The following is a 14673-nucleotide window of genomic DNA, read 5'->3' on the forward strand; positions in this document are numbered from 1 at the left end:
CACAGCACTTATGAACAGTCGTCTATAAATGCAAATAAAGAAAAGACAGAATAAGAACATGAAAGTGGTCATTAGGAAACAAAACCACCCCGATTCTATTAAGTGGGTTTCAAAAGACGCTTTAGGGGACAGATACTCAGGCTACAGTTTCATCCCAGGTTCAGGAAATTCATAAGCACATCACAAATTTGCCTGATCTCCAGGCACTCCCCTTATTTCAAGTATTTAAGAACATCAACTTTTTCAGTAAAACCTTAACGCTGCTTCTTTGAAACAAACTGCTCACACATGCCTACTGCCACAGACGTGAACAGCAAAGTTAATCAGTTGTACACTTTCAGTTTCCTTACAAGCATGAAGTGACTTCATTTACAACTTTGAAAATATCAAGAGAGTCCTAGTATTGCTGCTGGACTATTCAGGTCAATGTTTCTCAACACATGATCTGTAAAAGGAGAGGCATTCTCACTCATGCAAGCAAGCCAATAATTTGTGGGAAAATAAAGTGAAAATTCAGATTTTAGCTTATAAAAATTGTAAATTAATTGCATTCTTTAGCAATTGCTAGGTGAACAGTTGAGATAGACTTCACAAAGGAAGAAACAGGAATCAATTTTATCAACTAGATTACTTTTATATGTTGCAAAAATCCTTGTATAGCAAAACAAGACTATTCAGAGAACAGTATTTCCTGTTTACATCAACACTTTTTTTTTGTGTGCTATACCATGAAAAAATACCCTGAGCGCACACATTTGGGTTTTTTCAGGATTAGCTCTGAATTAAAAACACAAGTCAAGATCATGTATTCTAGTCGAGTTTTCTGGAAATTAAGTAGATGTGACAAAGAGAAAGCTAATCATGGGATTAATGGAACGGACAAGCATGACAACCAGGAGATTGCTTTTAATTATTTTGGATGCAAACACTACACACGGTGTAGGGACCTATTATGCCAGGCAATGTACAAGGACAAACTTCCCTAGCAACAAACAATAACTGTTAAATCCTGGAGGTTTTAAGAACTATTCCATGACATTAAAGCACATCTGGCTCTCATTTTATATACTGTTCCAGCAGTAGCACAATTAGGTTAATAAATTAACACCTGTAGCCCACCTGTAACTGTTATTCCTCTTCCTCTTTCCTATCCTCATCCTTTCTCAATAGGGTTTCACCTGCTGATTACAGAGCAACATCTGCAGTTGTTCCCTAACTAAGCTCTATCAAAATTATCTAGGCTGTTAAACATTTGTTTAAATTCAGATCATTTGAAAAGGCTCAGGTTCAGGAATGATCTCAGCCAATCTAAAAATGGAGCAATCTGTTGCAGGAAGGGACAAGGGCAACAAGCAGCACAGGACAGATCCTCAGATGTCCTTCAGAACAACGTATTTTATTCATCTTCATTTATCATTTCTGTAGCGTTGAGTTCCTCATCAGTACAAAATATAATTTCCTGGTTCCTATTCCGTTTAGAATGCAAAATTTTTTAAAGGCAGAGACAACCTCATACTATGATGTTATAAAACCAACTCCAAATATAGGCAGGGCATCTACAGGTTACAAATAACTCATATTTATTATGATAAATGCATGTTAAATTGGTGTTTGTAGACTACAAGGATTTCTATATGGAGCTAAAGGATTATATCCTATCCAAAAGTCATTAAATATATATTACTTGTCTAAAATGACAATATTCTGGACATTCAGTTTCAACGGCACCACATCTGCACAAGTACTACAGAACTTGCAATCTAGAGCAGTAGGTATTGCTGTCCTAAAGTTGTGGGTGGAGAAAACAACGTTTGTTTGAAAAGAAGTCATTGTATCAGGTTTTGATTATTTTAAATATGCACTGGTCAGTACTCAACAGTCCCACCACTTGATAGGACTGAGTTTTGTATTCATCTTTTGCTTAAAGTAAATCTTTAAGATTATTATCTTTAAGATAACCATTACTTCTCAAAAAAGCCAGCAAGTCTATTCCAACTCAACCCCCGCAACTCTTTCCAAAAAGAATAGATACTATGTGACTAGCAAAGTGCATTTTTTTTTCTATCTTCCTCCTCATTTAAAAACATAGTAGTTGCAACCTACATTTTAAAAAAACTGGTCTGTAAAGTCATTTAGATTTTTTATGTCATTTCTCAACAAGTTAATTGATTTTAGATGTACTACAAACATTCACTTTAAACCACAATTGTTAGCAGTCTATATCGACATGTCAAGGTTCCATGCTGTTATAAAAATATAAAGCTTACCAGAACCATTCCAGCTTTACTCCCCTGAAATCAATTTACATTTGGATTTTCCAAATATCAAAGACAATTTCAAGAAGTTGCCTCTGTCATATTTTTCACTTTAAGGGAAAAAGGTTCTGGGATCCAGGACCTCAATGCAATAACTGCCATGTCTAATTGTAATTATACACTTTAGTGCCAAACTACATAGCCTTTGATACCCCTTTGTCCAGTATATACCAAATAAAATTCTTAGTCAAATATATATACTTATCTTTTAAAAATATCTTTAGAAAGAAGTTTTGGGAGCAGTAAAATATATTAGAAGGCTGAATAAATTTAAGCTAAAGTAAATGATCTTCATCTGCAAAACCATCAATTACAGCAACTCCTTCCAAATGAAATACTCACACTTGCCATAAAAACTGCTGTGTGTATTACCTTGGCATGCAATTAGAAGTTATCAGTCCATTAACTCTTTACAGTTTATTATAGAGAGTTTTATTCACTTGAACTGGTTACTTTTACCATAATAGCAGCTTTATCATTTCACAGCTGCAGATCTGAATCCTCACCATTCAATGAAACTTCATGTTCTGGTTTAGTTACCTAAAGTTACTGGCATAATAGGAATATTCATTTAATGCCAAAAGAATAATTAGGAAACAGGAAAAAAAGTAACTTGAAAAAAACCCAGGCAAGTATAAATGCGTTTATTTTTTCCAGCTGCAACTCAGGCAGCTCAACTTCCTGAGCCAGTCAGGACACAATGTTCTGTTTCAAAATGAACTAGTCTAGAAAAACCAAACAAAAAAAAAACCCACCACACAAAAAAAAAGTCCTTTCATGTTTTAAACTAATCCAGCAGATTAACTGAGTCAAGACCAGTTACTCAAGCAGCTCATTAAGGAGATCTGAAAGGAGGAAAGGGAGAAAAAAGATCTCCAGCAAGCAGAAAGAAATAGGCAGAGGAAAGCAGCAACATCTTGAGCTAATACAGCCACAGCTTGAAGAGCCACTATTCCGAAGAATGAACTTGCCAAGTGACATCAAAACATTACATTCATGTTTAAGTTGATTTATTTAGAACATGACAATCTGTATCAACTATGATAAAAATTTCAGAGCACTTATGAATGATAAACAAAACAAGGTAGTCCAGTACCAGATCCAATAGAAAATATAAACTTTGATAACTGAAAAAGCCAAAAATAGATGTAAATTTATTTCAAAAGAGTAATAGTTGGAACCAGAACTGGAATAGTTCAGGTAAGCTTTATGTTTTCGTAACAGCATGGAACTTTTTTATTTTGGTTTGGGGTTACTTGGGGGAAGATGGTTTTCTTCTGCTGTTAAAAAAGCAGCTTACAAAGGTAACAGGTTAATGATGCACTATTGTAGAGATTTAAGTCACAACACTGTCTTCTAAGCAGACCTCTAAAAAATTGCACTTAGACTTATCAAACAAGCAATGACGACATATAGCATGTTTGGGTTTTTTAGAAGATTTTGCCAAAAAATCTCAAAGCCTTTACTTAAAAAAAGAACAAGTGATCAGAAACTTTCATACTGAGATTTTTAAAACAACAATGCAAAAAAATTGAACTGTAATATTACTGATTAAGTGCAAAACTAAGTCTTCACTAGAAAGCTTCTTTAAAAACTCGACGCAGTTATTAAAATTTTATTTCAAATCATACTGCATGTGAGACCCCACTTACGAGAGGTAAAAAGTCATTGCAAGCACTGGGAAATATTTTTCTCTTCTAAATTATAACTTCACACTGTTTTAATAACTACATTTTAAAAACTGGGTAGATTGCTTAAAGGATCTACATTTGAAGTCAAGAAAGATCACTTTTAGTACTATGGTCTAAATACAACAGGTTCTGTTGTTTCCTTAACACACTGCTTTCATGTTAAACATAGCTTTATTCCAAGTTAATGGGACCAGGTAAAGCAGAAAACTGTATACTCATTCAAAGAGATACTCCGAATTCTAAAAGGAATTTTGCTAGTTTGTTATATTTTTAACAACAGGCCTTAAAAATAGCTTTATATATGGAAAAATTGCAACTTTAATGCCTAATAGTGTAATTCCAGAAAACTTCATTAGCACTCAACACAGTAATAATCACTACAAAAGGAGCAATGAATGTATGTGCACTACAAAGGAACTTAAAAGTCAGTATTGAATTGCTGTATCGGAAGGTCCAAAGGAGAGAGTATTTTCAATGAGTGCTATGCTTCAGTCCCTGGTCCCACAAAAATTTAAAACAAGTAAATAAATAAAAATTAAGTTTTACAGTCACAGAAAATTCATACGGGAAAGTGGGAACTAGGGAACTTCACCTGCCCGATTTTATCATTTAAATGCAATATACCGCATGGTTAAAATAAGTTTACGGTATTTCTAAGCAAAGGTCTTTGGTGCAAGTATTGGGGGGGGGGGAAAAAATGGAGAGGCTCTACAGCAAAAAATGTGAACCACAAGAACTTTTGAAATTCTACTTTTTATCTTCTGAAAACATTATATATACTTAAGTGCAAAAATGTGCCATCCATTTTCACATGCTTTGTGAAAATAATTACAAACCTGCAAGAAACCTGTAAAAAAAAAAAAAACTCCTACATCTTAAATTTTTAACTATTGAAAAATTACAAAGCAAGTTATAACATTATAGGTGCATCACATAATACATATACCATTAAAAAAGCCCCCAATAAATTATACGTGAACTTCGAACCATAACTGGTATAAGAAAACAAACAAACAAAAAACCCCACAAAGCTACCTGCAAACAAGTTACTTATATCCATACTACTTACATGCCTACAATAACAGTAGTAAAGAACAATGTGTTGCTTTTTTTCAATGGCAAAGTGACTTTGTAAGCAGAAATAACCTGCATGAGTCAGTATTTTTATAAAGTTTTACTCCAAACATTACTTAATTACTACCTCTGTGTTATGATCTTAGGTCCTACCTTAAAAAAGTGGGGGACACATAGCACAGAAGAAATAAGATCTACAGGACTAAAAACATTAAAATCTGGTTAAGTATTAAAAAATTAATCTACCTAACCTTCAACTGGGTTCACAAGTCATGCTGGAGATGTAAAGGAAAACAGACATTAATTGACTGAAAAGAAAAAGGCTGTTCCCTACACTACGATTTCCATGGTACTATTCTAAATGCTCTCCTTTTGAGATCTCAGTTTCTACTTCCCTGTACCACCTACAGTGTCATGACCATTAATGTCACCCTGCTCTAACGTGCACATAAATACCCAGCAAAACATACCTCTTGTGCTTCCCCACACTGGTGGCATAAGGAGCCAAACAAAGTATCAGTGTGAGAAAAATAAAGTCAGGGCTCAGGTGGGAAATAACATAGATACACAACATCAAAGATTAGACACACAACATTGAAGACATACAATTAAATTCCAAGAAATGCAAAATGTAAACACTCAAGGTACTTAAACATATTTACAATGTGTGCTTATTTCTCTGTATTTCTGTAATAAAGGAAAACCAGCCTGCATATGTGCAATTCACTGCTGGTTCACAGCAAGAAAGACATTCAGTTTTTTCATTGTACTGTTGGAAGTGTGCAAAAAATTCTACTGAAACAGTAAAGGGAAAAAAAAAAACACAAAACAATAAAAGTGCTTGTTGCAGTCATGGAAGAGTATAATGCTTACAAGAATAGGTATCTCCACAGAACTATCAGGCAAGCAAATTAACGCTGGATTAAGGATACCATCTCAGTTCTTTAATTTAAAACAGATTTACTACACTTATCCAAGGTAACTTCCGCATTCAACTACCAGAAAAAGGAGAATTCACTTCATACTGCTTTCCAGGGGAAGAAAGGGATTAAAAAGTGCTAACTCCAGCATCCAAATTAAATGGCAAAATTATTCATTTCATCTTAAATTACAATGTAGAGTAACAGCACATGGAGCTGACAACACTTCAATTTAAGAGGCTCACATGTCCAATCTGCTACATAGCTGAAGTTTTTTTAGAGAGAGTGGTATTTCATGCCATTATATTTCCCATTAAAATCAATGCACATTAACAACCTAAACACTGACAGTTCTATTAAAAAAAAAAATTCCATTTCAAAAGAAAGCTGTTTCCTTTTCTAAACAGATTAAAAAGTAGTTTGGGCTTTAAAACACTGAAAGCAGCCTACAGAATCAATAGCTTTCATACAGAAGCCACTTTTTAAAGAAGGAAAAAGCATGAAGTATATATGAAAATTATTTTTGCAGAAAGTTTCCTCAAAATAAATTTACAATTAAAAGAACCATTTTGCAATCCAAACATATCAAGTGAACAGCACAGTACTACAGCTAGCCAGCTGCTTGACCAGAACATCTTTTAACACGCCTCCAAAAAGTAGTAAAAGATGGCCATGTACTTGTAAAAATAAGGGCAACATGCCCATTATTAAAAACTTAAAATCTAACAGCAATTGTTACAGAGATTAAACTGTAATGAATTTATTTCATGTCCTGCTATGTTAATACAGGCTGACAAAGTAATCCTAAAGCAATCACTGTCTTCTGATAAATGAAACCTCTGGTTTCCACTTACTCCCCTATTCAGGGAGGCAACTCTAGGTACTATCATACATTTACTATGTTTATACAACACTCCTCTCACCACTTAAGAGTTTGAGTACAACAGCACATTTACCATTACAGGACCCTTACGTGGTACTGTTGGTATTCCCAAACTTAACCAAACTAATTTTAATGGGGCTCACTCCTAAATACCTTTTACATTGTCCTCCGCAACACTAGTCCCTGCTTCTTCATAGGATTTCTGCCAGAACCCATACCCTCATTCCTCAAGTGCATTTCAAGTCAAACTCCCTTAAGGTTCAACTACATATTCTCAACTGACCTTTCATAAAACACTTTCAAGGAAAGCTAGTACATAGAGTGCTATTTATCACCTTCACTCATTTTCGCATAAGTATAGCAATTTCCATAAGTATATACAATGTTAGTATTGCCTAGGAAGTAACAGTAACAATTTTTTATTCCCTTATGAAACGTTTCAGTATAAGACATGCTTATTCACTGACAATCTGATGCTCATTTGAACCAGTGTTTGGATGTGGGGACTTTTTTTTGGCCACCAGTAATAGCACTTAACTGATTTTTTTTCTGTGGGTTTTTTGGGGTTTTTTTTGTTTGTTTCCCCACCTCCCCAATATTCCCTATATTAAAAGGGTCTATGTTCAGCAAGCACATTTACAAGCTATTCTTCTCCTGTCTCCTAAGCTTTCAAGGAACAGTTTTCCAGTAACCTACAAACCTACTCAGTTTCTACCACTTTGGTTTTTCTAGCTTTTAAATAATTCAGCCTACCACTAGAACAAGGCTTTTGGGGTTTTTTTTTTTCTTTTTTTGTTTTGTTGTTTGTTTGGGTTTTTTTAAAAGTTGTATTTTGCAATATTCAAGGGATCAAGGCAATTGCTACATATCCATAATTACCTCTACACTAAAAGTGAAGTCACAATTCCTGCCAAATAACCACCTGTGATGAAACCAGATGAGGTTCAACACATCATAATAACAGGTCATCTTCTACAAACAAAGCTTAAGGTTCCGTACTTCATTAAGCAGTCAAACAAAGCGTTATTTTAACAAATACAATCAACATTTGGATTTTTTCCCAATCCGCTAGGACTGTTCTATCAACAAAAAAAGGCTCTTTTTTTCCCTTGTTACCTGCTGGAATAACCACTTTATCTTTGGCCATCAGTAAACTAAATATTTATTTAAATTAAATTGGTTTCAATAATAACAAAGTATTTCTTATAGAATTACAAAGAGCAGCTGTTCTTGCTTTATTTTTTTGCCTTTTTTTTTAAAAAAAAAAGGCAACTTCACAAGTTAATAAGAAACAAAGCAACGCAATAATCTCATCAATCCACTCTTATACAAATCAAAAAGTTAATTCCCCCAATGTTTTTCAAGAAAGCTGTATCCCACATAAGTTATATAGAAGAGCTGAAAAGAAATTTGAGCAACAGGAAGAAAGTTTCAAATAAAACTGAAAAATAGGTTGAGGCAATTAACTACCAAGATTCTACTGACTTGATGCCAAAAAGGCTCTTTCAAACACACTGCCACGAACAGAGCCCTCGAGAATGAGATTCTGACTTTTGAGCAAGTCCAACAAGTGTATTCTTGATTTAAGTTTTCAGCTGCATAACACTAAAAACAAGAAAAGGATAAATGCCTACAAATTTCATTAGGATCTTTTCTATCTACTATTTATATATTCCTATTCTTGTAAAACATGCTTATCTCAAGCCAATAGCTGTATCAATACCATTAAAAACATTCGGCTTGACAGCTCCATTAAGCTGAAGAAACAATTTATACAGATTAAATATAAACAAAATTCAAGCGTTAAGTCTCAAGGTTATAAAAGCATTGTTTTAGTCATAGACTACTAAGTCAACCTGGTGTGTACTTAAGACTCTTTAGATAAGAGTAACCTTGAGCCGTGGTTTTCAGGGATTTCACTGATAACCTTGACCCGTGTTCCCATGGTATCCCTATGCAGAAAAACTTGATTACACCACCTTGAATTGCATAATGAACCTAAATATGTACTGTTTATTCCCCAGGAACCTGATCATTTATCTACACTGCAATCAATGCTGTTAAAGATCCTTTTTAATTAGGAAAGAATTGTTGGCAAAACTGTTGAAGGAAACAAAGTTTTGAGTAAGAGGACAAACAAGACAGATAAAGTGTTCACGATACTTTGGAAAATTCAGTTCATTTGAATACATGACATAGTACAGCTAAATGCAAGGTCAAATATCTAGGTCAAGTAAAATAAGCACAATCCATCTTAAAAACGGTGATACTGAAAAGAGCCTAAGGAGGAAGAAGGTATAGAAAATGCCAGGTGAGCCACACTTTTAATAGGATACTGCAGCAAACAATCCTTTTTTGTTTTAAAAATACATGGTACGATTACAGGGAGGCAATGATATGATTACAGGGAGTCAATATTTATGTTCAGCAATGATGTTACCAAAAAAATACTATACCCAGTGACTGTGTCCACTTTTCCAAATACATATCCTAAAACTCAAAGAGGGATCACAGAAAACTCCTGGAATTCCAACACTTAAAAAACATGTTTTATCAAAATAGATTTAGATTCAAGTCTGTTAATTTTATCACAGTTTCTAAGAATCCATACAGGGGAAGTCCTGTGGCTAGTAAAGAACTCTACTCTAGAAGACAAATACAGAAGACCTGACAGTTACAGCCTCAGCTGAACTTAGACCAGATGTCATAAGTACACCTAACCACAAAAGCAACTGACAAAAAGCGTAAGTCTTTCTCACTTCGAGCCTAAGTTATAGTAAGTAGAGAGAGATGCATCACAAACTATAACAGATACCTTTGCGACCAAAATGTGTCCACCTAGTGTTGCTACTCTCCGGAAATTCTACAGCTTGTGTTGCACAGGTGATCAGAGTATGGTAACCGGCATCCAGTATCAAAATACATAAGTTTATCTGCATTGTAACCAATCAATGTGAAATTACAATAAATCAGTGCAGAAAGAGACCTTTATGTTTTAAAAGCAAATCAGAAAAGAATGAACCTAACATGACAAGAGATTTAAGTTGGGAAGTTATCAGCTCTGAACAGTAGACCTTTCAAAAAGCTTCTGATTTATCAAATTAACTGAGTCAAATTTAAGATGCTTCCAATCTATGCCATTCAGTAAGACAGGAATCAAATTCATCCTATCGTCAGAATCTTAATGAGTTAATTCTTTTAGCCCACATTGTCGTGGTTTAACCTGGCAGGCAGCCAAATACCACGCAGCCGCTCACTCACTCCCCCCGCCCCCCCAGCGGGACGGGGAGAGAATCGGAAGGGTAAGAGTGAGAAAAACTCGTGGGTTGAGATAAAGACAGTTTAATAGAACAGAAAAGGGAAAATAATAATAATAAATAATGATAGAATATACAAAATGAGTGATGCACAATGCAATTGCTCACCACCCGCGCTGACCGATAACCAAGTAGCGATCGGTACTTCCTGGATCACGCCTACCATTCATATACTGAGCATGACGTCACATGGTATGGAATACCCCATTAGCCAGCTGGGCTGGCTGTCCTGATTATGTTCCCTCCCATCTTGTGTACCTAGCTCAGTCAGTAGGCACGGGAGCTGTCCTTGGACTAGGAGGGCACTTAGCAACAACTGAAAACATCACTGTGTTATCAACATTCTTCTCGTACTAAATCCAAAACACAGCACTAGGAAGAAATTTAACCCTATCCCAGCCAAAACCAGGACACACATATAGTCTTAATCTTTCTTTATGTGCCACTTACTGATTTCTCAGTTAAGATGGAATATGAGAACAACCAGTAGTAAAAGCAGCCCTGAAGCTGCAAGCACTCACATGAAAACCCACACAACTCCACGTAACAAAAAACACACATGCATACACATTCAGCCAACTGTTTTCAGATGCCAAAAAAGTAGTGTTAAAGTGCATCTTCAAGAAGTACTGAAATATTAAGCTAAATACTAGAAACTCTGTTAATTTCCTTCCACAGATACATTTTTACAGAATTCACAAAACCTGAGTATGCTGGTGGCATACCTTTAAGGATGCTTGATTCATGAATAAGACCGAGTCTACATAAACGGATGTTCACCTATCAAACAATAGTAGCTCCATGCCACTGAAACTTTTCCATAACATCTCAAATTTAGTAGAGGAAAATGCACAATATGAAGTAAGTAACTGGAAACAAAACTGCTTCGTGATAGAATTACGAACACTGTTTAATGTTGGGGGGGCAGAAAAATCACTATCAGTTTTTTGTTTTGGAGCTGGGAAGGAAACATGTTTAATGAGAAGTCTGGAGGATGAGACTTCCGTAACAGTAGATGAATGTCTCCCCTGTAAATTTACAGTCAAACTCCTCTTGAGAGCACCAAGGTCAAGAATCACACCAAAAGTAACACTGAAAGCAGTAATAGGGAACAACCCTGCAAACAATGAAAACAAATTAACGCATAAGACTTCAATCAGACTGACAGAATTTGCCCTTATCTGTTCAGTTGAATGGTACTTATGGCTTGAGTTAAGATTGTGTTTTTAGTTTAACTATACAGCTTCTAAAGAAGAAACTAAATCTAAATTAAACTCTTGCTGAAAGCTTAGCAGTTAAATCACTGTCACAATTTTTTCAGAAGGCTACAGGAGACCTGAAAATGATCAGGAATGGTTAATTAAACTCACTCCTTTCCCCAAGAGCAAAAATAGCTCCAGAATTTAGAAAGCTGAAATCCAAGACTGAGAAGTATGGTATATACAAGTTTTTGTTACAATTGTTTTTTCCAATTCCAGTTCTTCCTAAAAGTCTGAATGATGTTTTTTCAAAAAAATTGTGTTGATAAGGAAGTAAAACAAAAAACTCAAGAACTTTTGCAGTCACCAACATACTAGGCAGAGATTAAAGACATGGAAAGTCATGTAAAATAAAAATCCAGGTTTTCAAACCTATTTATGGTAGCCAACAGTCACTTCACAAAGTGTGCTAGTGAGCAGTTTAACTATATTAAAAATACTTTCTTTACTTAACTCCTTCCCCTAAAACTATGGAATATGCTTAAGCAGGGAAGCGTTAGCTCATGAAATTATATGCCTATTTAAATCAACCTAAGCCACTACCCAACATCACCTCAGTTTTACTCTGCTCCTGACCTTACAATACTTGAGGCTAAACTTATGAAGTGCTTTTGGTTAGCTTGTTTAAGGAGAATATAATCTGTCTTTCTCAATATTAGGTTTTATGGTCATATTTAAGAGTATAGTAGTCAAACAATCCATCCCATTTGTAACATAATCCACCCCACTACAGCTGAACATATGATGATATATTTCTTCCATTACCTGTCTCTGAAATATAAACAACAGGATCCTGCTTTAGAACTTTACCAAGTTTTGAAGTAGCTGCTTTTTTCTCAGATGGCTTCTTGGATTTTTTCACTGACTGCACCTCCTCTTCTGAATCTGTATTTTGACCACAACATAAATGTAGATTTCCTCCACATACATACAGGCTTTAAGTAATACATCACATAACATTAGTTAACATGTTTTCACATATATTCAACTGTGTGAGAAAAAGATACCATATGGAAGGTCAGAGCACAGCTTCATTTTTCTCCATCAGCTAATAGCCTAGCTATCATTTATTCCAGCATATAAATGACTAAATGAAAATTTGGTCAGAACTCAGTCTAGACAGTGATTTTTGTTTACATAACAAGAAATATTTTGTTACTTATTCCAAGAACTGCTATGCCTGTATAAAAACCTTTCCGAAAAGGAATGCAACAGTTAGAGTACCACATCAGATCACTAAAAAAAAAAAACCCAAAACCAAACCACCAAACCAAAAAAACAACAACACACAAAAAACCCCACACACACCCCCCAAAAAAAAGCATTTTTTAAAAAAAAAAAAAACCACCACAACAAACTTTTAACATAGATTCATTAGCCTGATTAAATTATGCTGGTGTATTCCACTACACCTATTCCAAAAGCTAAACTAGGCTAGATCACTGAGGTTGTACTCTGATTTTTCAGGAGAACACTGGTAGACTACCATTCATCTCACCAACCATTCTCCATACCCCAAAAGCTGTCAAGATGCCAAACTTACACCACTGTGCATTATGTATCCCAACATCTAAATGAGCAAGCAGGACAAACTGAAGAAGCCGAGACAACTTGCAAGTGTAACAGAGGACTACCCTTCAGAGCCTATCTTTTTCCATGATAAACACTAATATGTATTGTAATTATAACAAAAAAAAAACCACCACAACCCCAACCCCACTCACTTTTCCATCTTCAAGAACTTAGAGCACTATTTCTCTTTTGCTCTCCTACTACTAAGGGGCTAGAATTTGCAAAATCTCCAGACAGTATCAGCACTTTAAAGGTAGCAGTTGAGTTATATATTACTTTTGTACTCCACCTTTTAATGCAGAAATATTTCTACTGCTATTCCTCACTGCTAAACAAACTGTTTATAGAACAGTTTATCTGAATATTTGAACATAGTTTTCTATATACAATAGCATTATTCTGACACGTTTGTGTAATCATTTTTCTTCTACAAGAGAAGCAATCTTCTATGGTTAAGAAGATTGCTTCTAAAAATTCAAGCTGAAGTCTTCAGTAGGAGTCAAAAATTATAGAAACTCCTACAGTCTTTTCTACAGTTTCGCAACAAATATTCAAGATTCAGAATCCAACGAAGGAGAGATTAAATGACATAACAGCTCAGAAAGATTGAACTAGAAATTTCAAGCTTTTAAATTAAACTTAGCTTGACAGGCAAGGGTTTGGGGTTTTTTTTGGTTTTGGGGGGGTGTGGGGGGTGGGGAGGTGCTTTTCGTTGTTTGGGTGGGCTGTTTGTTTTGTGGGGTTTTTTTTAATATATAAGTGCTATGAAAGGGGTTTCCCTTATTACAATATTCCAAAGAATATTTTTAGAATATGATGGCAGTGCTTTAAATTATATTCTGTGTGTTCCATACTGTAAATTTAAAACTATGCGATGAACATTTACTAGATTTTTTAATAGAGAAAGACACACGTGGAAACACAAGTTAGCCTCTTAAAACAATCTCCTACATTATTTTCCACACAATGCACAGAAATGTGAAATTACAGTTTATTATCAGCCTCCTATACAGCATAGGATATTATTTATCCCTAACAGAACAGGAAACCTAAAACTCCCCACAATTTATATATGTCTTCATAACAAAAAAAAAAGTTCTGGAGCTTTGACAGAATTGACTATCTGAACTTTTTGTTGTTGTTTTTTTGGTTTTTTTGTGGGTTTGTTTGTGGGGGGTTTTTTTTGTTTAGTGTTTTTTTTTTGTAGTTTTTTTTTAATAGAGGTTTTATTAAAAGTTACTTTGCACTGGCACACACTGCACTCTTATTATTATCAAACATATTTAGCTATCCAGCAATAATTACTGTGAAAAATGTTTTTAATTGCATTTACTAAAACAAACAAAAAAAACAGACCACAGCTTTCTTTCAGATGTACTATTTACCTAATTGACCTTGAATGCCAATGCAAAAAATACAAAGGAGCATTCAGAAACAACTGTGAACGCTACCTGAATCGTAGATTATTCTTTTTTTCTTGTTTGTCCGCTTTTGTTTGGAATGATCTTCACTGGGTGAATTATTCACCTAAGAGTAATAGTTCGTTAGTTCAACCAGTAAACAGGTCCTTCAAGTTTTTACTCAGTTACACGTTCAAATTTATGAGTTTCAAACAAATTCTTACAGAAATTATTTATTTCCC

The 14673-nt window shown here is 34.8% G+C and overlaps 1 protein-coding gene across 3 annotated transcripts in view; it reads right to left on the reverse strand.

Moving 5' to 3' along the window:
* RFC1 (replication factor C subunit 1) overlaps positions 1–14673 on the reverse strand; it is a 42580-nt gene that overhangs the window by 20974 nt on the left and 6933 nt on the right. The window contains exons 3-4 of one of the 3 annotated variants that reach the window (XM_075148941.1): positions 14483–14558; positions 12270–12344 (exon numbers count right to left, since the gene is read on the reverse strand). In XM_075148941.1, the coding sequence (XP_075005042.1) occupies positions 12270–12344; positions 14483–14558 (151 nt within the window). Of the gene's footprint in view, positions 1–12224; positions 12345–14482; positions 14559–14673 lie in introns of all 3 variants that reach the window. The other 2 variants (XM_075148940.1, XM_075148942.1) reach the window with 2 other exon arrangements.

The sequence above is a fragment of the Calonectris borealis genome, chromosome 4, assembly GCF_964195595.1.
Source record: "Calonectris borealis chromosome 4, bCalBor7.hap1.2, whole genome shotgun sequence".
NCBI lineage: Eukaryota > Metazoa > Chordata > Aves > Procellariiformes > Procellariidae > Calonectris > Calonectris borealis.